We start from the raw sequence: 25,770 nt of genomic DNA on the forward strand, positions 1-25,770 counted from the left end.
GTGCTTTTCTGTAACTTTACTTACCCATATTTCTGAAATAAAACCTCCAATCTCAGAAAAAAAAGCTATGGTTACATTCAGCATCCTAGAGTCAGTTTAGTACCGGCTTTACTTCATATATGAAAATCCTGATGGTTGGTTCTCTTTAAATATAATGTGCAATATGCATGCGGTAGATGATGAAAAATGAATAAGCATCAATATCAACAGTATTCAGGTCTATCAATCACTTGACAATGGAATAAACAAAATAGACAAGGAATCAAATATAAAGTGTAAATGCAAATGATGTAGATACAAAGGCCAATCAAATAAATAGTAATAGTAAGGAAAAAAGACAGCTTGTCTGTAAATAAGATGTATAAATATAAAGTGCCATGCATATGAGGTGGATGGAAAAGTAATAAATAACAAGACAAAGTGTATAAAGTCTTGTTATAGCATATGCATTCCTATTAATGTGGATAGCTAGTGCTTAAAGTGCCATAAATAAGGTCAGTAACATATCAATAGTATATAAGGTAGTCCAAATCAGTCCATGGGATGCCCCGACACGTGTTTCACATTTGCTTAATCGTGAGAAGCTGCTGACACATCAGTGATGTGGTACTGTAAATGCTGCTCTATTGCAGTGTATGTCAGATGATATTCTCCAGTGACTTACAGCAACAGAGCAACAATTAGAGTTTCATATAACTGATCTATTATCAGCAGGCAATAAACTGCTCTTCCAGCCCCTCTATATACTGGCCCATCTTACAATATTTCCTCCTATCAGGCCCATTATATACAGCCACATTCGGCAGTATGTCACAATCTTCAGCCCCTCTATAGATACAACCGCACACAGCATTATATCCTCTTTTCAGCTCCTATTTACAGCATTATTCTACAGTGCATAACTCTTCTCAAACCATCTACTATGTATACAGCCCCATGCTGCAGCTTACCATACAGTTCAGCCCTCTCTATCTCATCCTGCAATATATCTCTCCTTTCAATGCCTCTATACATAGTACTATCATGCAGTATATAATACCTTTCAGTCTCCTGCATACACTGATGAGCAAAAGGGTATTAATGTTTTCAACTTTTGAATTTCAGGCTCCATATCTCATCATCCACTTCAGCTTTGAGCATGATGCTACCTTCATTTTATAGAGCATCCTCTTGGCTATCTCATACATAAATTTGACTTGCAACTATTTAGTATATGATTAGTAATGCAGATTCTTGTCACTGCATTGTTACTGTTTTGCTTTTAATTATCTAAAATTTAAATTTGTATTATTTTGTAAATCCACCTTTGGCTTTCAACACTGCTTGAATCCTTCTTAGCATGCTCTTGATCAGATTCAAGCAGGTCTTGACCAAAATCTGATCCCAGGACTCTTCTAAATGGTCCCAATATTGGTGCATACTGATCATTCATTTGAGTATGTATACAACGTTTTCTTCAACTCTACTCAAAAGTGTTCAATTGGGTTGAGTTCTGAGGACTGTGCGGGCCAATCCAGCACCTCTACTTCATTGTCATTGAACCATTTCTTTGGCAATTTCAAAGTATGCTTTGGGTCATTGTCCTGGTGGAACACTATGGTGTCCTTTTCATACTCATTGTACTTGAGTGTATGCAGTGATTTGTCTTTTAGGATACTTACATGTAGCTCAGCATTAGCCCCTTTTTTCTTGATTCTTCCAGACTCATTTGCTCCTATCAGAGCTTTGTCTATTGACTTTCACGCCATTGCTCCAAATCAAACATTTTCAATCTTCCACTCACCACTTTTCATACTTTTTGCAAACTTGAGCCGAATCTTCTTATGGCGATATTGAAGTCGAGGCTTCTTCACAATTTTTCAGGCCACCATTCCAGACGTGTGTAACACATGGTGATTATGTGGATATCTATGATCTCACTATCATGAAGCATATAAGTCACCTCCACTGCCAAGTTTGTTGCACCAGAACTGATGAACCTTGTAATGAGATGACTTGTTAAGACCAATATTTTGCCTGGACGTCCAGCAATTGGCTTGAATGGATAGACGGACTTTATTTATTCTTCCAACTGTCATGACACTCACATGATGCTGTTTAGAAATTTTTGTGGCCGAGACAACGCTATCGATGACCTGGATGATGCTGTTTCTCTTTTCTTGGGAAATCTTCTTCATGGCTGCTCCTCAATTCTGAACAATGAACTTCACCTGGGAATCAACCTAATAACAAGCTGAGCTATTTGGGAATGTGAGAACAGGCTGTAAATTTTAGTATACATGAAGAAAAATAATTTTCTACCACCAGGACGAAAACCATAACAATGCAGTGACATGACAAGAATCTGCATAACTAATCATATGCTAAATAGTTGCAAGTCAAATTTATGTATGAGATCGCCAAACTGATTGTCTATAAAATGAAGGTAGTCTCACATTTGTAGCTGTAGAAGATGGGGAGATATTAAGTCTGAAAGTCAAAAGTTCAAAACATTGTTACTCTTTTGCTCATCGGTGAACACTTTGCAATGTATCTGTTCTTTTAGCCCCCTCTTTACGCAGCCATATATCTCTCTCCTTACAGACCCCTTATACACAGAAACATTCTGCAGTATATCAATTCTCTCAGCCTGATTATATACAGTCCCACCCTGCATTATATCCTGTCAATTATACCCTCTATACAGTCCCATCCTACACTTCATCCCTTTTTTCAATGCCATCCTGCACTTCAGCCCCTCTATATACAGACCCATCTGGCAATATATCTCTCCATTTAGCCTCTCTAGATATATCTCCATCCAGCAGTACATCACTCCTCCTAACCATTCTATATCTAGATCACTGGAGTACATTGTTCCTCTTAGTTACCAGCAGATATGCACACTCTTGCTTCCTGGTATAAACTTATTGCATGATATTGAAGAAGTCTTTGCCCCTTTCAATGACATCATGCCTCACAGGAGCAACTTCATTCTAGACAAAACTCAGAGCACAGATGTATTAACAGGAAGGCAGATGAGAGAGACTGTACTGTGCAGTCTCTCATTGACCAAAAGGTGTACTGGTCTGCACTCAATCCATGGTAGGAGGTGCCGGAGGAGTGGGTTTTGGTCTCAAAGTATAGAATAGAAAGTCCATTGCACCCTCCAATGCTTTCAAGAGAGAAACAGTTTATTGATATAAAAACACTCAAGAGAATTCATTAGCATCAAAAGCTCTGAAAAAAGCAACAAAAGGTGATGTTTCAACCCGTCCCAGGTTTTAGTCACATGGTCACTGTAGACAAAGGAAAAATAAATAAATACTGTGCAAGTGATACATAATCATGCAACATAATGTATATAAACATAATCCTGATTATCCAAAATATATTAATGTCACATTCATCAAAAGTGTAGAGTACCTAATACTTTAAGTGTGATTATGTACTGTAGATAACTGCGCAACCTGTAGGTAACAGCGTATTCCTGATATACTTACTCATCTACAGTTAGGTCCAGAAATATTTGGACAGTGACACAATTTTCGCGAGTTGGGCTCTGCATGCCACCACATTGGATTTGAAATGAAACCTCTACAACAGAATTCAAGTGCAGATTGTAACGTTTAATTTGAAGGTTTGAACAAAAATATCTGATAGAAATTGTAGGAATTGTACACATTTCTTTACAAACACTCCACATTTTAGGAGGTCAAAAGTAATTGGACAAATAAACCAAACCCAAACAAAATATTTTTATTTTCAATATTTTGTTGCGAATCCTTTGGAGGCAATCACTGCCTTAAGTCTGGAACCCATGGACATCACCAAACGCTGGGTTTCCTCCTTCTTAATGCTTTGCCAGGCCTTTACAGCCGCAGCCTTCAGGTCTTGCTTGTTTGTGGGTCTTTCTGTCTTAAGTCTGGATTTGAGCAAGTGAAATGCATGCTCAATTGGGTTAAGATCTGGTGATTGACTTGGCCATTGCAGAATGTTCCACTTTTTTGCACTCATGAACTCCTGGGTAGCTTTGGCTGTGTGCTTGGGGTCATTGTCCATCTGTACTATGAAGCGCCGTCCGATCAACTTTGCAGCATTTGGCTGAATCTGGGCTGAAAGTATATCCCGGTACACTTCAGAATTCATCCGGCTACTCTTGTCTGCTGTTATGTCATTAATAAACACAAGTGACCCAGTGCCATTGAAAGCCATGCATGCCCATGCCATCACGTTGCCTCCACCATGTTTTACAGAGGATGTGGTGTGCCTTGGATCATGTGCCGTTCCCTTTCTTCTCCAAACTTTTTTCTTCCCATCATTCTGGTACAGGTTGATCTTTGTCTCATCCGTCCATAGAATACTTTTCCAGAACTGAGCTGGCTTCATGAGGTGTTTTTCAGCAAATTTAACTCTGGCCTGTCTATTTTTGGAATTGATGAATGGTTTGCATCTAGATGTGAACCCTTTGTATTTACTTTCATGGAGTCTTCTCTTTACTGTTGACTTAGAGACAGATACACCTACTTCACTGAGAGTGTTCTGGACTTCAGTTGATGTTGTGAACGGGTTCTTCTTCACCAAAGAAAGTATGCAGCGATCATCCACCACTGTTGTCATCCGTGGACGCCCAAGCCTTTTTGAGTTCCCAAGCTCACCAGTCAATTCCTTCTTTCTCAGAATGTACCCGACTGTTGATTTTGCTACTCCAAGCATGTCTGCTATCTCGCTGATGGATTTTTTCTTTTTTTTCAGCCTCAGGATGTTCTGCTTCACCTCAATTGAGAGTTCCTTAGACCGCATGTTGTCTGGTCACAGCAACAGCTTCCAAATGCAAAACCACACACCTGTAATCAACCCCAGACCTTTTAACTACTTCATTGATTACAGGTTAACGAGGGAGACACCTTCAGAGTTAATTGCAGCCCTTAGAGTCCCTTGTCCAATTACTTTTGGTCCCTTGAAAAAGAGGAGGCTATGCATTACAGAGCTATGATTCCTAAACCCTTTCTCCGATTTGGATGTGAAAACTCTCATATTGCAGCTGGGAGTGTGCAATTTCAGCCCATATTATATATATAATTGTATTTCTGAACATGTTTTTGTAAACAGCTAAAATAACAAAACTTGTGTCACTGTCCAAATATTTCTGGCCCTGACTGTATGTACCCCAAAGGTATTTATCTGTTCATCCATGTTGACACCATACGGTGTATTCTCATTTCATGTTGGCCGCCACACCATGAGAGAGAGATTCATATGTATGAATGCATATAATAATTTGATATATAGACAACTCATCTTCTTTGTTTTTTTGGTTACGCTATTATCTACAGTATATAATCAAACCTAGACTATCATGCTCTCTACAATTTGATGAATGTGACATTAATTAAATATATTCTGTATAATCAGGATTATGTTTATATACATTAACCCCTTCCCCAATGGCTGATTTTCTGTTTTTTGGTTTTTTTTTACTCCCCTTCTTTTGAGACCCGTCACTTTTCTATTCTTCTATCAATCTTGCCATATGAGGGCTTGTTTATTGGGAGACAAGTTCTACTTTTAACTGAAATCATAAGTTTTACCATATAGTGTACTGGAAATTAGTAAAAAAAAAAAAAAAGCCAAGTGTGGAAAAATTGCAAAAAAAGTGTGATTGCATGATAGTTCTTTATTTCTTTTTATTTATTTTATTCACCATGTTCACTATATGGTAAAACTGATGTGTTAGTGTAATGCCTGAGGTTGGTACAAGTTTATAGACACCAAACATGTATAGGTTTACTTTTATGTAAGGGGTTAAAAAAATCAGACGTTTGTCCAAAAAAGTGATGCACCTTTTGCGCTATTCTCCGTGAACTGTACCTTTCTCATTTTTTGGGATCTATGGCTCAGTGATTGCTTATTTATTGCGTCTAAAGCTGACATTTTTAATGGTACCATTTTTGGGCAGACGCTACTTTTTGATCACCTGTTATTGCATTTTGCGCAAAATTTGTGGCGACCAAAAAAAGTAATTTTGGCACTTTGAATTTTTTGATACTACGCCATTTACCGATCACATAAATTGATTTTATATTTTAATAGATCAGGTATTTCTGAACGCGGTGATACTAAATGTGTTTATTTTCTATTTTTTTTAACCCTTTAATTTTCAAAGGGTAAGTTGAACTTTTCGGTTTTTTTATTATTTATTACACTTATTTTTACTTTTTTTTTTTTTTATTTCATTAGTCCTCCTAGGGGATTATAAGGATCAGCAGTCCGATCGCTCGTTCATTTCTGTTGATCACAGCTACACAGCTAAGATCAGCAGAAACACTCACCTCTTGTCACTGGCAGCAGTCGGCTTGGTGAAACAGGAAGTGAGTCATGTGAGCTACAGGAGTCATCACATGACACTGTGCTACCATGACAACTATTGGTTCACAATGATCACGTCACAGCGCTGCCGATTGGGCTGGGTAAGTGAAAATTTACTGCGACCAGCATTTAAATGGCGCTGTCACATTTTGACAGCACCATTTAAGGGGTTAACAGGTGCGGGTGGAACGCAGATCCACTTGTGCCTGTGAGCACATATGTCAGCTGTACAAATCAGCTGACATGTGCTCTGATCCTCGTCGGCTGCCGACAGCAGCCGACGGGAATTACACTGTGGTGGCTTATTAAGTAATTTTACTGCCCACGGTTGTTAAAGGGTTAAGTTGCATGTCTATGTATCACTTGCACAATATTTATTTTCCTTTGTCTACAGCGACCGTATAACTAAAACCCAGGACTGATTGGAACTTCACCTTCTGTCGCTTTTTTTTCAGATCTTTTTATGCTAATTAATTTTCTTGTGTGTTTTCATATCAATAAACTATTTCTCACTTGAAGGCATTTGGAGAGTGTGGTGGATTTTCTATTCAGTCTCTCTCACTGAACAGGAGCATTGAAATTACCCCACAACAGTTTCAGTGACAACTAAAGGGTAAATGGAGCTTGGAGAGGAATCCTTTAGGGGATGATATCTGCAAATAGGGGATATTCCCCCAGACTAGTCCTGGCTCAACAACTACAGTCACTTCCCCTTGTCATGAATGATAGTCCCTGCATTCCTGGAGTCATCTGCTAAGTCAGGCAATAAACTTATCAAGGAGCACATGCAGGCAGTGTAAGGACTGTCAATCATGACAAGGGGGGCATGACTGCAGCTTCTGTGCTCGGGTGCGCTGACGGACTAGTCTGGATTCATTTGCATACAAGGAGCTGCTTTATAATTATTTGATTTTGCACACATTAATGAACTTGACAGGTTATTTTTAAATTAAAGGGGTTGTCCATGTCTGAACAACCATTGCTTAATCACTGCACTGCCCCATATGAAATAAAAACAATCAATACTTGCTCCAATGTAATAACCCCTAAAGAATAGCAGCACTCTCAATACAGGACCATTGCTGCTGTGGGAGGTGAGCATCAATTTTTTTTTATTTTACATGGGCTGCTGAAGTGATTAGGCAGGGGAAATCCAGAGGAGTTCAGTGACAATTCCAAGGTACAGGTATAACTAGTGATAATCATTTTAAAATAACACATATTTTACTTACTTTGCATAATTGTGTTGATTTCATATTCAGGACAAAGCTTATATACTCCGGGCCCGATATTTTTGCATATGAAGTTGCATTTGCTTAAACCTGGGTCTTGTAAGATCTGCTCCAGTGTATACAATTCTTTATTTTCACACTCACAAAACTGTCCATTTGTTGATAGGGGAATTTTGATGTTATATAAATCAGTACCATCAAAGATTTGGCATTCACTACTACCATCAATTCTGTCTGCCGACAAAAGTTGAATAGGAATTCGCTTCCGAACGTCATACTCTCCCACATTAAAATTTGACTGGGAGGTAAACCAAAATGCACGCCTATAATCACCACTGCATAGCTTCTGATGGAGATCCCCAAGAGTGGCGTATACATGATTATCCTCACTGACCTGAAACAGACCTGGAAAATATGGAATTCCTTTGGTTATTTCATTAGAATATACTTTTAAGACCTAAACATCAGTATAAAACGGGATCAAAACAATGTTATTGTCTTTTATTTATTGAACATTTTGAGCTAAAGTAGTAAGACCAAAAATATAAATTTGCTATTGCCATAATTATACTGACCCACAGAATAAAGTTACTAGCTAATATACAGTATATTGCAAAGTATATAGTTTATAAAATAAACTAAAAACTACATAGTAACACATATATCCATATTAGTACCAATGAACAGGTGAGCTCATCCTGGAAAAGGAAACAAGCTTTAACATGGATTTGTCAATAGGAAGATAAAAAGGTATTCCAACATAAACATATGATTTTTTTCTTAATTTGATATTGTCATAATTTCACTGACTAAGCTAATATGACATTTATATGACAGGGAACAATGTACCTCAAACAATTACCAAAAGTTTTATCAATACCCTGAAGTGGGGGTTTATATTAGTGTTGAGGGCCTTTCCAATGTGTTTTACGTTATTCCAGAAAATGTCAATCTTAGGGCAGAAGAACCATACACAGGAGCGTGTGCCTCAATTTTGGTTACATCTTGAACAGTTTGAGGTTATAACAATCAATTTCATGCAAAATATCTAGGGTTTTATACCCCTGAAAATAATCTTGTAGGTACGGTTTTAGTATTTTATTGATGTTGAAATAGAGAATTTTTGATTTTTTTTTTAGAATGGTTCTCTTTTTATCCAAGATAAAAATCATGTTTAGTTCTGTCTCCCATTTATTAAAGGAAATCTGTCAGCAGGTTTTTGCTACCTCACCTGAAAGGGCAGGACCGGCATTAAGGTGGGGCAAACTGGGCAGTTGCTCAGGACCCTTAACCCCTTGGGGGCCCCTAGATTTTGCATCAAGAGCTATACTAATGATAACATTATCAGTGTAGCTTCCAATGTGAAGACTGCGTGAAGACCTTTGGTGACATTACAATTATACGATTGCTCACGTGACCATAATGTCAGCATTGGAAGGGCTGAAGATGGAATGGTAGTAAGTCCACTAGATTCTGTTTGTTTTGCATCTAGAATCTATGGGCTCCTGCTGATATATATATATATATATATATATATATATATATATATATATATATCCTGGCTAAAGATATGGATGAACTCTTTACATCAGATATCTTTGTTGTCAAAAAATGCAACATAGTGATCATTAGTGATTTTAACTATCCAGATACCATGTTTCCCTAAAAAGAATACCTACTGTCATTAGTGTGTGCCGCTCTGGGGAGTCTATTGGTCAGTCTGGAATCAAAAGGTCACACCGCCTTATTGCTCGCAGATCCACTAATTGTATTTGAGTAAAATTTACTTGCTTTTAGTACTGTAGGGGGTTAAGGACTCTTTTCTATTTTGTTGTTCTTTGTAGCTTTTATCCCAGGTGCAACTCTTTTGTGACCACTCCCCTTAGTTATGAAAAGTCACATGTTTTACCCTCTAATGCTGGTTATAGAATCTTCATTCTTACACTGACCAGTTTGAAAGGAGCTAGTCTCTGGAAGAAGCTGAGGAGTCCTGACAGTTGCATCTGTGGTGTTTAGCTGCATTGGAGGAGCTTGGAGTGTTTTCCCTTTTGTGTCTATTTTCCCCCTGTCTGCCTCTCTTCCCTTGTGTGGTAATATTACAGTGGTGAGACTAGTGCTCTTGCTGGCCTTTTCACTAGCCAGGGTGAGTTCAGGGCATGCAAGGGCCTGGGCATGTGACTGGTGATGGGGAAGACCACAAGAGGTGGTGACTTCTCTTTCAATGAAAGTCTTCAAACAGGTTGGATAGGCATCTGTCTAAGATGGTTAACTGACTCCTGCATTGAGCAGGGGGTTGTACACGATGACCCTGGACATCCCTTCTAACTGTAACATTACATTCTGTAATATATGTCACAGGATAAGCTTTCCCAATAGAGGACCTGTCTATATCAATCACAGGCAGAGTTCTGCATTGATAAACTGTTAAGTTCCACTGTCAAACGTTGACAGAGTCTTTTAACTCACGCCAGCATGGGGGTGTGCTATTTTAAGTGTTCATCCAAGTCCCCTAAGGAGATTGTTAAGATCAGTAAAAATAAAAAAACAATAAAAAATATGAAATAATGTAAAAAAACATAAGTTCAAATCCCCCCAACCTTTTGTTCCATTAAAAATAAAGTTAATAAATTCACATGTGTGGTATTATCGTGTTCACAAAAGTTTGATTTATCAAAATATAAAAACAATTAAACCAATCAGTAAACACTGTAAACTTAAAAATAAAAAATCAAGAACAAAATTAGTTATTTTTGTCGCTGCAATGCCTCAAAAAATGTTGTAACAAGAGATCAAAATGTCATATTTATCCAAAAGGATATCAACAAAAACATTATCTCACCACACAAAAAATAAATAAGCAATGACAATGAAAAACATAACCTGTCTTGGAAAATGGCTAAATCACCCCCAATTCTTTTTGCAAACTTCTGATTTTGACTTTTGATAGTAATTAGCAAATCCTAAAAGTCTCTGCAAAGGTTTAAATTTAGTAGTTTGTACCCAATCCCAGATGGCATGTACCTTATTCGGTTTCCATCTGAAACCCCAATGAAGAAACCAAATTCTCCCAAAAAAATTACCTGTTGAACCTCAAACTGACATTTCTCCAGTTTGGCAAATAAATGATCATCACAAAGAATTTGAAGAAGGTGTTGAACATGCTCATGATGCTTATCATGACAACATTATTAATTAAAAATATCTCTTTAATAATATATATTTAAACAGCATTATCCACCAATAAACTTAGGTCTGTCAAGTACAACAACAATTCTAGTGAAAAATGGACTATAGCACCCAGCTATTTAAACATTAGGTCCCAACAGTAATAATTTTAAAGCACTATGTTCAATACCAATCAAGCCATCAGGCCCCATAAATTGCTTTGGCTATTGGAATATAAATAATAAGTGTTGATCATCACTCCCTACTTTTATTTCTTCAATGCAGCACTAACACCGCTGCACCATCTGTCAGCCATAACTAAATTATAGTTATTTTAAAGTACCAATATTACTATGCCTGTACTATTATATTGAGCACAATTAGATGATTCTTATGCTCAACTCAAATAAACGTTACAATCAACACTAATATTATTAGTGAACCTACACGGTCTTATGATTAAAGTGCTAGTGCTATTTCACTAAATACAGGTGACATTAGTGCAATATTTAGGTGCTAATGTTGTTACATCCTCTGACATTACACTGTAGTTATGCTTAACACTGATATAGAATAATTCCCTCTTGTAACTTCTCTAACACATAATGGCCTAAATAAAATTAGCCATGTTATTTCCACCTTCTTAATCTTATTTTAAGCTGTCATAATTTTGTTCTCCAAGTGAGAAGTAATTCCTCTCTTTATCTCCACACGTCTCCCCCACTAAATGAACAGCGGCTTCATCAGAAGGTGCTACATAGTTTTCCAGTTAACACTGGGACATTTATTACTTTACACTCTAAGGGGTGCTTTACACGCTGCAACATTGCTACCACTATATCGTTGGGGTCACGTCGTTAGTGACGCACATCCGGCGCCGGTAGCGACATCGCAACGTGTAAATCCTAGATGGAACAATGAACGATCACAGAAACGTACAATCTCGCTGATCTGTGTAACGTCGTTCATTTCCATAATGTCAGAGCGACCGCAGGTACGATGTTGTTTGTCGCTCCTGCAGCTCCACACATCGCTGTGTGTAAACCCACAGGAGCAAAAAACATCTCCTTACCTGTGTCCCGACGGCAATGCGGAAGGGAGAAGGTGGGCGGGATGTTATGTCCCGCTCATCTCCACCCCTCCGCTTCTATTGGCCAGCCGATTAGTGACGTCATGGTGACGCCAAACGCACCTCCCCCTTGAAGGAGGGATAGTTCGGCAGTCACAGCGACGTCGCCGAGCAGGTATGTGCGTGTGACGCTGCCATAGCGATAATGTTAGCTACGGCAGCAATCAACACATATCGCATGTGCGACGGGGCGGGTGCTATCGCGCTGGACATTGCTAGCCGATGCTAGTGATGTCGCAGCGTGTAAAGTACCCCTAAAAGTCTGGTCACAGTAAAATCTGGCACTATTCAAAAAGCTACAACATAACAAGATCCTGCTTGCGATATACTTGCAAATGGGAGCATGATATAGAATCAGTCGTTCTATCTATTCCCTGAGGAAGCTGACATCTAATTACGCGAAACGTGCGTTGGAGGGTTATTCTATATGCATGTGAAGGATAAAGGCGAGATTCATTTACCCATGGGTAGCTGTTAGGCTTTCATAACTAACCTATCACCTATGCACTTACTACCACATTAGCGGTTGATTTATAGGATAACTATATATGGTAAGGTGATTTATATGGAATCCTGCCTATTTAGGCTCGCCGGGGTCTTTTTGGATACTATACTTTTCTTGGGTTTTTTTGCCCTTCACATGCATGTGGGTGTTAATCCCTTATAAAACATCTATTAGCACTTTTTATTAGTCTCTACATTGTGGTGTGATTCATTGTTTTTTAACTTTTGTGACAAAATTTAATTCTCCTGGTTCCTCCTTATTTAAGTATATCTATAGGATGTAGCTAAGCACCTAGCATACCCCGTTATTATTGTGCAAGACTGTTATGTACACAGATCTTGCATACATACTGTAGCAATTAATAGCCCTAAAGTTTGATTTATACTTTTGTATGGAAATACTGCCTACTACATCCAATCATGATGTTAGATAAAATTGCTAATGATAAATATACGATGTTAACATGATGGTGCAAATCTTAAAAAGGGGTCATGTATGAGGTGTTTCTAGCATATGGGCCTCTCAAAACCACTTCACAACTATATGTACTCCTAAAAACTTCCTTTTTGAAAATAGTGGCATGCAAAAGTTTGGGCACCCCTGGCCAAAATTACTGTTATTGTGAACAGCTAAGCAAGTTGAAGATGAAATGATCTCTAAGGCCCCTTTCACACGTCAGTGATTCTGGTACGTTTGTGCTTTTTTTAAAACGTACCAGAATCACTGACATACGCAGACCCATTATAATCAATGGGTCTGCTCACACATCAGTGATCTTTCACTGAACGTGTCTCCGTGCAGCGTGCACGCGTGGCCGTGATTCTGCACGGAGACATGTCAGTTTTTGTCTGGCATCACTGATGACCCACGGACCACACTATGGTGTGATCCGTGTGTGATCAGTGAAACACGTACAAGAAAATCTCGGACATATTAAATATTAAAAATTTTCAACTTACCTTGCCTGCGATTTGCTCTGCAGCCTCTGCTTTCGGCAGCTCCTGCCTGGCTCATGAATATTCATGAAAGCAAGAACTGCCGACCAGGAAGTAGGTGCTGAGAGCAGTGGGCGGCGCTGCAGACCCAAGGACTTCAGCACCATGGACTGCAGCAGTGAAGGCAGGTGAGTAATGTCCATATGCAATCACCGGATCACGGATTGCACATGGACAACCCACGTGTGCCGTGAATCACGGAACACGGAGGGACATGTGCGTGTCTTACACGTCAGTGAAGAACGTCTGTGTTTTTCACTGACATGTGAAACGGGCCTAAAAGGCATAAAGTTGACACATTCCTTTTTTATTTTAGGCAAAAATAAACATATTTTCATCTTTAACATTTTAAAAATTACAAAAAGGAATATAGGCCAATGCAAACGTTTGGGCACCCTTGGAGGTTTGTGTGCTCAAATAACTTTGACCAAGGTTTCAAACCTAAATTTGCCTGTTAAGTCTATGGCTTGTTCACTATCATCGTTAGAAAAGGCCAGGTGATGCAAATTTCACAGCTTTATAAAAACCTAGCCTGCTCTAACCTAGTGCCAAAAACCAGCAGCCATGGGTTTTACCAACCAGCTGCCTAGTACTCTAAGGCTATATGCGCACTAAGCATTTTTCGCTGCATTTTTGCGCGTTATTCGGGTGCGTTTTTGTGCATTTTTAGACTCAAAACTGCATGACTGCTTCCCCAGCAAAGTCTATGACTTTTCATTTTTGTTGTCCGCACACAACTTATTTTTTAGCTGCATTTTTTAGCTTAAAAAAAAAAATGGACATGTCAATTCTTTCCTGCGTTTTTCTGCATTTTCCCCCCAAGCAATGCATTGAAAAAACGCAGAAAAATGCAGTGATCAAAAACGCAGCCAAAAACGCACCGAAACGCGGTAAAAACGCATGCAGTTATCAGGAAAAGTGGAGATCAAGATAAGATCTGGAAGACCAAGCTAAATTTCTGTGAGAGCTGCTTGTGGGATTTCTAGAGCAGCAAATCAGAACCCCCGCTTGACTGTAAAAGACTTTCAGAAAGATTTAGCAGACTGGAGTTGTGCTACATTGTTCTTTTGTACAAAGACACCTGCACAAATATAGCATTCCTTGAGGACTCATCAGAAGAAAAGCTCTCCTGTGTCTTTACCATACACTTCAGCTTCTGAAGTATGTAAAAGAACATCTAAACAAGCCTGATACATTTTGGAAACAAGTCCTGTGGGATGATGAAGTTAAAATGGAACTCTTTGGCGACAATGATTAAAGCTATGTATGGAAAAATATCTCTCTAACCATTAAGCATGAGGGTGGATCAATCAAGCTTTGGGATTGTGTTGTACACAATGACACAGGGAACATTTCATGGGTAGAGGGAATAATGGATTCAATAGCATGTCAACAAATTCTTGATGCAAACATAACACCATCTGTAAAAAAAAGCTGAAGTTGAAAAGAGGATGGGTTCTAGAAAAGGATAATGATCCTAAACACATTTCAATATCTACAATTGATTAACTCAAAAGGTCCAAAAGCTGAAGGTTTTACAATGGCCCTCACAGTGCCCTGATCTGATAATCATTGAAAATATGTGGCTAGACCTCAAAAGACCAGTGCATGCAAGAGGACCCAGGAATCTCACAGAACCGGAAGACTTTTTCAAGGAAGAATGGAGGAAAATCCCTCAAACAAGAATTGAAAGACTCTTGGATTTCTATAAAAAGTGGTTACAAGCTGTAATGCTTGCCAGAGTGGGTACTACTAATTACTAACCATGCAGGGTGCCCAAACTTTTGCAAAGGCCCAATTTTGTTGATTTAAAAAAAATAAATAAATAAATAAAAAAAATGTACATTTATCTTTTAGAGATCATTTTATTTTTAACTTGCTAAAGTGTTCCCAATAACAGTAATTTTGACCACTGTACCTTGAAGCTTTTAAAGGTAACTGCTAAATATCGAAGCTTTCCAGCACCCTAAAAAAAGGCATTTAAAAATGATGCCTAAGGAAAGTAAACATATGGTAAATTTGTATTATTAACTACTTTCTGTAGTTTTATAGACAGAAAAATGAAAGATTTAGAAATTTTTGAATAATGGTCTGCATGTTTATTTTAATAAATGCAAAACATAACCTAAATATATTACCATGTGGTACCAAAAGAAAATAATCTCAGAAACTATTGAATATTACACATTTACCTTTGAAGTCATGTGGCAACTTCTGTTCTTTTCCAGTTTGGAGATTTACCAGTGTAACACACAGCAACTCTTTACCAACAACTTTCAAAAGATCTCCAGTAGACAAACAGCACTCAGAGCCGCTGATATCATATACAGAACCTGTTAATAGAAAAGTGGCAATGATTGGTTCACATTTCTTACATTATATATTATCTTATACTGGAGCTCCTGTCCCTGTATGCTGCACTTAGGTAGTGTCCGGGCAATCCGCCTGATCTAATAGTATGGGCGTCACTTATAGGGTGCTAGCCGGACACCATGCACTTACAAGTGTGAACACCGCCCTATGCACGCCACTGGTGTGCAATTTTATAATCTACCGTCACCCCCTCTATGATTGGTAGCGTGTGAGTGATTGCTCCACATTGCACCTGTGAAGCCTCCATCATTATTGAAGGGTTTGGCTGCATTCTGTCGGTGCATTAGATTCTTTGGCCTGGGCTGACTGGATCAGTTGCCCTCTTGTTGCTGGAAGTATATTAAATTAAGGGGGGAGGTTTAACTCCTCTTCTTGTTGCTATTTGGTCATTTATCAGTGTAGGGACTTGCAAACAAGAGGATCCTTGACATTGGATGGAAAGCTTATGTGTTTTGGCCAAGATACTAACCAATACTTCATATATATTTGATATATATTTTTTTCACACTTTTATTCTGTTTTTATGAGATGAAAGTTTATGAGAATTTCAAATAAATTTGGATTTTATGGAATGTAGATGCCGGAACTTCCTCTCCTTCAACAATAAACATTGGTACAAAGTACTTTTTGCCAAAGCTTCTTTATATTGAAAACTTCAAAAAGTTGCTGTACAAATACATACTGCAAAAAAAAAAAATCTATTAACAGTCTCACGAGAGTGAAGTCAATCCATAAGGCAAGGTATTCAGAGCTCCATTCAGTCCTGCAGAGATGTTGCAACAGGGACGAATGACGTTTCCCTTATGCAGCATCTTGGCAGGACTGATATGAAGCCGTGAACACCTCGTCTTATGGACTGACTCCATTTCGGTGAGACTGGAGAGGGATTTTTTTAACATCATGTATTTCTACTGTAACTTTTTGAAGTTTTCTATATATTATAAAAGCTATGGAGATAAATCTTTGTACCAATTTTTATTGCTAATTTATTGAAATACTATGTCCAAAGAATGACAAAACTATTTTAGGAGTGATACCTTTATAGGCTAACGAGAAAAATTATATTAGCAAGCTTTCAGAGCACAAAGGCTTCTTCTTCAGGCATATTACAAATGAATTACTGAGACCAAATCACAACATTTACAATAAATGAATATTGCTAATTTACAAATAACAGCATAGAAAGAGCCGATTTATGGGTGATTGTTTAATAAGGTGTTCTGTTCCATACGCTGTTAAGAAGGAACAAAAGTGTAGAAGGTTTTTTTTGTACAAGCTATTAAAACACACACATACAACAGATGCTGCTGCCTAAAGAGAAAGCCACAGGAAGCAGCACTTGGTTCTGTCTGAACTTCCTCCCTTCCACAGAGAACAGAAAGTCAAGACCATACTTTTAAATATCACAAAAAAGGGAACATAGTAGTCACGATAACCAGGAAACTGCAATACTCTTACTGAGTTTTCTTCCACATACCTACACGCTGAAACGAAGAGAGGCAAATAAATAAAACTAGTAACTTGATATGATATGCATACAATTATAACAGAAATATGTAAAAAAAAATCCTCCATCTAGGTTTTATTCCTGAAATTTAGAAAAAAGCAACAATAAAAAGGTTTGACACTTTCTAAAATCTAAACTTTGAGACTATAATTTGCATTTAAGTAAGGACAAGTCAAAGTTCAGTCTAAAATAATACAAAAAATCCAAGAAAAATCCAGCAATCCAAAACGATAAAAAATTCCAAAACTATATTTTACATTTTGAAATTCCATGGTTAGGACAGAGTAAGGATCTGTTGGATCCGACACGCGTCATCTGTTTCCCTTTTAATGGAGTCCTAACTATGGATTTTTAAAATGTAAAATAAAGTTTTGGAATTTTGTTATCGTTTGGGATTGCTGGATTTTTCTTGGATTTTTTTTGGATTGCTTCTTCTGGTGACTAGCTGGACTCTGATCCATGCATCCATTTCTCTATACCAGGAATTGCAGATGGTGGTGGAGTGGCTGAAAAGTATTTTTTTGTTGGTTTTTTTTGCTAAAATAATATACCTTTGCAAAGTCTGGGTGTGCCACACATGTCTAAATGTTCAACAGCACCTATAATATTTCAGTGTACAATTTGTATGGTACTGATGTACAGCAAAAATAACAAACCTTCTATTACAATAGCCAATAACAAATTTTGCTCCAATGAATCAAATCCAAAATAGTATAATGATATAAACAATCTTTATAAAGTATACAAAAGATATGGTTGTAGTCATCATTAAAAATCCTGTAACAAAGTGACATAGTATCCTACAATACCGCATATCAACAAGGCAAAATTGCAAAAAGAATAGGGTAAGCACTAGACATGAGCAAACTTGTTCAGTTTGCGTTTGCCAATTTGAAATTTGTTACGACCAATTCCCTATCCAGTTCAAGATCGTGTACCCGAGCATTTTTCCACCACTGCTGCTAGACACTTAGCTTAGCTACTGGTTTAATCATAGGTAGTTGAGATAGATAAATACGCAATAGTGTAGAATAGGCATGTGCAGTGTAGGGAAAGGTGTGTGCCACAAATCAGCATTTTATAATATAAATAGGGATTTCTACTTGTGAGCACCTGCTAAAAATTTGGCAGAAAATCTAAATCAGTATTAGTACTCTTTAGTGCCTACTAAAAATTTGCCAGTGAACAATCTAACTAGGTATTGGTAGTATCTCCTAAAAATGTGACAGTAATTCATCTAAATAGTTATTGGTACATTTAAGTGCCAGCTAAAACTTGCCAGTGAACCACGTAACTAGGTATTAATACGCATTAGTCCCTGCTAACAATTTACGAGTGAACCATCTAACTAGATATTGGTACTTTTGAGTGCAAGCTAAAACTTGTAAGTGAATCATGTAACTACGTATTGGTACTTTTGAGTACCTGCTAAAGATTTGCCAGTGAACTATCTAAATAGGTATTGGCACTTTACAGTGCCTTCTACAAATTTACCAGTGAACCATCTACAGTAAATAGGTATTGGTACTTTTGAGAGCCAGCTAAAACTTGTAAGTGAACCATCTAACTAGGTACTGGTACTTGAGAGTTACTGCTAAAAATTTGCCAGTGAACCATCTAACTCAGAGGTCTCAAACACGTGGCCTGCAAGCCGCATGTGGCCCCTGAGGCTGCTTGTTGCGGCCCATGTGCCCGCAGACCCTGTGACAATCGCGTTACTATGCAAGGGACCGGCGTCGGCAGGGCTTTACTACAGTTGATGCATTTGCGGCCCAGCGCACGCTAGGAGCTCTCTGCACTCTACCAATGTCAAGCAGGTAACATCGCTGTATGAAGTCACCTGCTTGCCTGTGAATGGTAGAGTGCAGAGAGCTCCTAAGTGCATGCTGCACAGCAAATTAACCAACTGTAGTAAAGCCTTGCCAGCGCCAGCCCCCTGCATAGTACACGATTGTCACGGGGTCTACGGGTCTGCAGGCCGCAACAAGCAGTTAAGAGAAAACAGAGGGAACAGAGGAAAGGTGAGAAGAATCTTTTTTTGTGTATGTCAAGAACAGCATAATAGGGAACTAGGATGAGGACTGGAGACATTACTACTTGGGCACAATTCTACAAGGATGGGTACAATGCTACAAGGATGGGCACAATGCTACAATGATGGGCACAATGCTGCAGGATGGGCATAATCATAACCTATAAAGAACTACAACATACTATTTTGAAAATTCTTTATTGAAACATATAAAAAACACATAAGAATAAAAAATATGCACAGCAAGACCATGACTCGAGGAGGAAGAACTTCATACAAGAAATGATTATGATAATTTCTCAGTGGCTAACAGTGATAGGCAAAACATACCCTCTCATAGGGCATAAGCAGAATATATAATATCCATCAAAAATTGACCCATCAAATAAACCCGTAAAATACCATCTGATCAGCCCTGATGCACAAATGTTACATGCCAACATATGAGTAAAAAAATGTTAATAAAGTTGATCCATGAAAACGAACACTGCAAAGCAAGTAGATGGTAGATGGAAACAGGACAGCATGTCTATAATAATGATAACAGATGTAACACTGCAAGGACTGTAAAAAGAGCATGGACATTCAATGATATAATGGGGGGTGTCAGGAATCAAAGGTAAATACTAGTAGGTAATGCCATAACTAACAATCAAAAGAAAAGTATGGACAAAAATTATTATAAATGAGAGTCCCGACACACCAGATTACATACACATAATAAGTCACATGCAGATATACAGAATATCCAAAATAGTCACATGCTGCATCTTACCACAGAACACTCTGACGCGTTTTGCCGAGGCTCTATCACAAGCACCCTTGGATAAAGCCTCGGCGAAACGTGTCAGGAAGTTCTGTGGTAAGATGCAGCATGTGTCTATTTTGGATATTCTGTATATCTGCATGTGACTTATTATTTGTATGTAATGTAGTGTGTCGGGACTCTCATTTATAATAACTTTTGTCCATACTTTTTTTTTGAATGTTAGTTATGGCATTACCTACTAGTATTTACCTTTGATTCCTGACACCCCGCATTATATCATGGATACAAAGGTATATAGAAGAAAATACATGGAATCACTAAAATGTCACTTGGCCCTGCGAAGAATGCGGCCCCTCAAATAATTTTTTTTCTATTTGAGGCCTATACACCCAGCCGAGTTTGAGACCCCTGATCTAAATACATACAGTGCCTGCTAAATATTTGGCAGTGAACCATCTAAATAGACATTGGTAGTTTAGAGTGCCTGCTAAAAAATTGCAAGTGAACCATCATAATAGGTATTGGTACTTTAGAGTTCCTGCTAAAAATTTGCCAGTGAATCATCTAACTAGGGACTGGTACTTCTGTGGGCCATCTAAGCAAGCCAAGAAATACAGAATGTTACTTTTGTGTCAGGTGTCTGACATGTGAAGGCCTAGGGTTGTGAAACATTTGATTCAAAGGGAAGGATAGATCAAACATAAGTGGTAAGTCACGAGGTCATGGTGGATGGGGGACTAGGCGAAATGTTCGAGGTGTACGTGGGGGATGTTCTAAAGTTAGTTAAGGCATCAGAGGTCTGCTCCAAGGATTCACAGACTGAAGAGGAGGAAAGTATCTGTACCGATGCCCAATATCTTTGCCAGTTGGATCCTGGCCTGGACAAAGTAGGGTCCGAGCAGGATCCAGACGTTAACACCCAGAGGTGGAGGTGATGATGATGAAACTCAGATACATGAGATGCACGTATACTATACTGTGATGTCAGGTCAGAAAGAGGAGGAGTGTGACTGTCAGGGCAAGGAGTGAGACAACAGTGAAGATGACGATGAAGTTGTAGATCCCACTTGGTGTAAACCCAGAGGCATGCAGATAAGCACAAAAGGAAGAAGACAAGGTGCTTCCTGCACAGATATGGAGTGATGCAACCAGGACTACCACTGTATACTTAACCACAATTCTCACAGTGTCCAGCATCAGCGACAGGTCTACATTTTGCATTGGTGGCAAGGGTTGCCTAGTTTGGGCTTTTTTTTACGTTAGTCTGGGAATCTTACTGAACTAAAATGTGGCCTAGCAAGCATCTCCAACCACCTGACTCCCCATCAAATGCATCTGATGCTTCTTCCTCCTCCGTCACCCTCAAAACTGATTCACCCTCAAAACTGATCTCTGCCAGCAGAACCTTCACTTGTTTACCCGCTACAGTCGGTGTAAGTGAGAGCCCATAAGTTGTTATGGAAGTGGACATGCCTGTGGATTTTGACCAATCTCACAGACCAAGCACACCACATGTTTCGCACTCCACCATAATATGGGTGTCTGTTATCTTGCTGTCACTGGTAAAGGTAGAAATGCTGGTTCAGGCCTTGTAACAGGGCCGGCCCCATACATCCATGTTGTGGTGTTTGACTATTTGTAGTCTGTGCCAATTGTTGAACTAACAGAGTTAAATAGATGGGTAGAGTGCTCAACAAGGGACTAACATGTAATCTCAACCCTATTTTAAAATGTGCAATTTTTATTAATATTCATTAAAATGTACCCACAAACAGACACACAAACATATAAATGAGAATGGATCACGTTATCCTTGTAAATAACCAAGGAGTTTTATATACACACTCACTTTAGGAAAGGGAACGGAAACTAATATAGCCCTATAAGGGTAGTGTATCCCTACCTAACAACGGAGGGTATGGCACCATAAGTTACCGGGCGCCCCCGTTCCACGTCGGCTCTCCCTCTCCCTGACCCTGATATAGGGATGGGATGGAAAGCCCTATAGTGGTGCTTGCACAGTACAATATATATGAGTTCCCAAATGGTAATACTCCTCCCTGTATTGTTTTCCTTAGATCAAGAAGGTATCAATTTACTGATCTATAACCAGAAATTCCTATTCATGATACAAGCACTGTACAAGATGTATAGACTTCTATTCCTAATAAATTATCTTTATGCAAGGTAGTGATCCATAAGAGTTATTTACAACCACATATGTTACAGGGTGGTATACCCCAAAAGTATATTACAGTCACCTAGAGTCATATCACAAGGGGCTCAGATAATCTCCCCATTATACCCCAGGAGCTGAACGAAAAATGGGATACAGACACCCCTGCAAATTACTGCAAAATAGAAAAGGTTGCTCCAATCATATTCTATATAATATAGTATAACAGGTAGAAAAGATGAATTACTTCCCTGAGAAGCAGGTAATCCAGACCTGCCAGGCCTCAACGCGTTTCTCCTCTCCCTTCAGAGGTTCATCAGGAGGCTAAGGGGAGACGGCAGCGGGTCCTGTTCAATAACAATCCATGGTTGTTCGCTTACATTAACTATATTAGTTTCCGTTCCCTTTCCTAAAGTGAGTGTGTATATATAAAACTCCTTGGTTATTTACAATGATAACGTGATCCATTCTCATTTATATGTTTGTGTGTCTGTTTGTGGGTACATTTTAATGAATATTAATAAAAATTGCACATTTTAAAATAGGGTTAAGATTACATGTTAGTCCCCTGTGCCAATTGTTGCCACTTTTCCTGTTGTCTGACCCTAATTTTTGGAAATGTGGAAACTACAAGTAGGGTCTCCAAGTTGTCTTTTGTGTGTACCAGCAGGGGTGTGGAGCCACAGACCTTATCCTGTCACTCATCTACCTCTTGATTTTAAAAATGGAAATGCCAGGCCACATTCTGTGTGTTGCATGGACCATACCTGACTGCTCTGCAAAGACACTACGGGGCAATGGGGGGCAATTGAAGCCACTTAAATTGAAGCCAATTGAAGCAATTGTCCTGCTGTTTGCCTGATAATTTTTTAAATGTGAAGACACCAAGAGATGTCTCCAAGTTGTGTCTTGTCACTACTGGCAGGGGTGTGGGAGCAAGAGGCCTAATCTTGTCACGCATCTTCATCTTGATTTTAAAAATAGAAATACCAGGACACATCCTATGGTTTGCATGGACTATACCTGACTGATATGCAAAGACACTATGGTGCAATGGAGGGGGGAGGGGCAATTGATGCCACTGTCCTGCTGTCTGCCTGACATTGTTTTAAATATCAAGACTCCAAAATGGGTCTCCAGATTGTGTATTGTCTATAGTGGCAGGGATGTGGGTGCATGAGGCCTAATCCTGTCACTCATACACCTCTTGATTTTAAAATCGGAAATACCAGGACACATCCTGTGTGTTGTATGGACCATACCTGCCTGCTCTTGAATCCTTTAATCCCTTCAGCCCCCAGCCTGTTTTCACCTTAAAGACCAGGCCTTTTTGCAATTTTGACCAGTGTCACTTTATGAGGTTATAACTCTGGAACGCTTCAACGGATCCTGGCGATTCTAACATTGTTTTTTCGTGACATATTGTACTTTATGTAAGTGGTAGATTTAGGACAATATGTTTTGCGTTTATTTGTAAAGATTTTGGAAATTTGGTGAAAATTTCGCAATTTTCAAAATTTGAAATTTTATGCCCATAAATCTGAGAGATATGTCACACAAAATAGTTACAAAATAACATTTCCCACATGTCTACTTTACACCAGCGCAATTTTTGAAACAAAATTTTTTCATTAGGAAGTTAGAAAGGTTCAAGTTCATCAGCAATTTTTCATTTTTCCAACAAAATTTACAAAAAAAATTATTTTAGGTACCACATCACATTTGGCGTGACTTTGAGAGGCCTAGATGAAAGAAAAAACCCAAAAGTGACCCCATTCCAAAATCTGCACCCCTCCCACTGCTCAAAACTACATCAAAGAAGTTTATTAACCTTTAAGAGCTTCACAGCAACCAAAGCAATGTGGAAGGAAAAAATGAAAATTTTACTTTTTTACACAAAAATGTTACTTTAGCCATAAAATTTAGCATTTTCACAATTTATCAGGAAAAAATGCACCATGAAATTAATTGTGCAATTTCTCTTGAGTACACCGATATCTCATATGTGGTGGAAATCAATTGTTTGGGCGCACGGTAGAGCTCGGAAGGGAAGGAGCATCATTTGAATTTTTGAAAGCAAAATTGTCTGGAATAATTAGCGGATGCAATGTTCCTTTTGTAGACCCCCTGAGGTGCACAAACAATGGAGCTCCCCCACAAGTGACCCCATTTTGGAAACTAGACCCCTCATGGAATTTATCTAGATGTTTAGTGAACACTTTGAACCCCTGGAGGGTTCACAAAAGTTTATAATGTTCAGCTGTGAAATTATATATTTGGTTTTTTTACCACGAAATTGTTATTTCCACAAGGGTATCAGGAAAAAAATGCACCATAAAATCTATTGTGCAATTTCTCCTGAGTACACAGATACCTCATATGCGGTGGAAAGTAATTGTTTGGGCACACGGCAGGGCTCACAGGAGAAGGAGCGCAATTTCACAGCAAAATTGGTTGGAATTATTAGCGGACGCCATGTTGCGTTTGGAGACCCCCTGAGGTGCCTAAACAATAGAGCTCCCCCACAAGATAAAATGGACTACAGAATTTGTTGAGCAATTTGTCCTGAGTACGTTGATAGCTCATATGTAGCAGAAAACCACTGTTTGGGCGCACGGCAGAGCTCCAAAGGGAAGGAGCATCATTTGACTTTTTAAATGCAAAATTAGCTGTAATCGTTAGGCACACCATGTTGCATTTGGAGATCCCCTGATGTGCCGAAACAGTGGAGCTCCCCCACATGTGACCCCATTTTGGAAACTAGACCCCCCAAACAAAAAAATATTAGTTTGGCAAAATAAAAAATACGGACGTCAGTAAAAAAAAAAAAAAAAAAGAGCGCCTGCAACTGACACTAAGGCAAGTGCCACACGTGACAGCGATGCACGAATCTCATATCGCATCATCCAGCACTGCCCGCATACTCCTGTCTGGAAGAGAGCGACCGTGCCAAGTGATACGATGTGAGTGATACGAAGTGATACGCTCTCACGTGTGGCACTGGGCTGACTCTTACAATATTCAGTAAAAAATACTGTAGTTGACGAATACTACAGTATCATTTTACTGGCCCTAAGCTAAGTTTATTTGTATTACTTTCTTAGTTTACAGAAAAAAAATCAGGACGCACGCACGCATGTACTGCAAAAAGGGGGGGACTAGGTGGGATGGAAAAAAAGATGGATGGACGATGGGAGAGGGCACGGCAGATGGAGGAGAGGCGGAGGATGGGAAAATGTGCGGTGGATGGGAGAATGTGCGGCGAAGGATGGGAGAGGGCACAACGGATGCAGGAGCGGCAGAGCATGGGGGGGAGGGGAGTGGGAGGTGAGATTGGGGATAGCTACCTTACATGATGGATCTAGGCAGCAGAATCGAAGCAGATGGAGGAGGCAGCAGATCCGAGAGTGGGAAAGGAGGGAGAAGAGGAAGCAGATGAAGAGGATGGGAGACTGCGGGCAGCAGATCGGGGTGGAGGCGCAGCGGCTGATGGGGGAGTATGGTGGCAGATGCAGGGAAGCAGCGGCTGATGGGGGAGG

General features: G+C 39.1%; 1 protein-coding gene across 1 annotated transcript in view; it reads right to left on the reverse strand.

Moving 5' to 3' along the window:
- THEMIS2 (thymocyte selection associated family member 2) overlaps positions 1 to 25,770 on the reverse strand; it is a 167,541-nt gene that overhangs the window by 28,470 nt on the left and 113,301 nt on the right. Inside the window, exons 2-3 of the mRNA XM_075333966.1 lie at positions 15,567 to 15,707; positions 7,581 to 7,985 (exon numbers count right to left, since the gene is read on the reverse strand). Of these exons, the coding sequence (XP_075190081.1) occupies positions 7,581 to 7,985; positions 15,567 to 15,707 (546 nt within the window). The remainder of the gene's footprint in view (positions 1 to 7,580; positions 7,986 to 15,566; positions 15,708 to 25,770) is intronic.

This window comes from Anomaloglossus baeobatrachus, chromosome 2 (genome assembly GCF_048569485.1).
Source record: "Anomaloglossus baeobatrachus isolate aAnoBae1 chromosome 2, aAnoBae1.hap1, whole genome shotgun sequence".
Taxonomy (NCBI): domain Eukaryota; kingdom Metazoa; phylum Chordata; class Amphibia; order Anura; family Aromobatidae; genus Anomaloglossus; species Anomaloglossus baeobatrachus.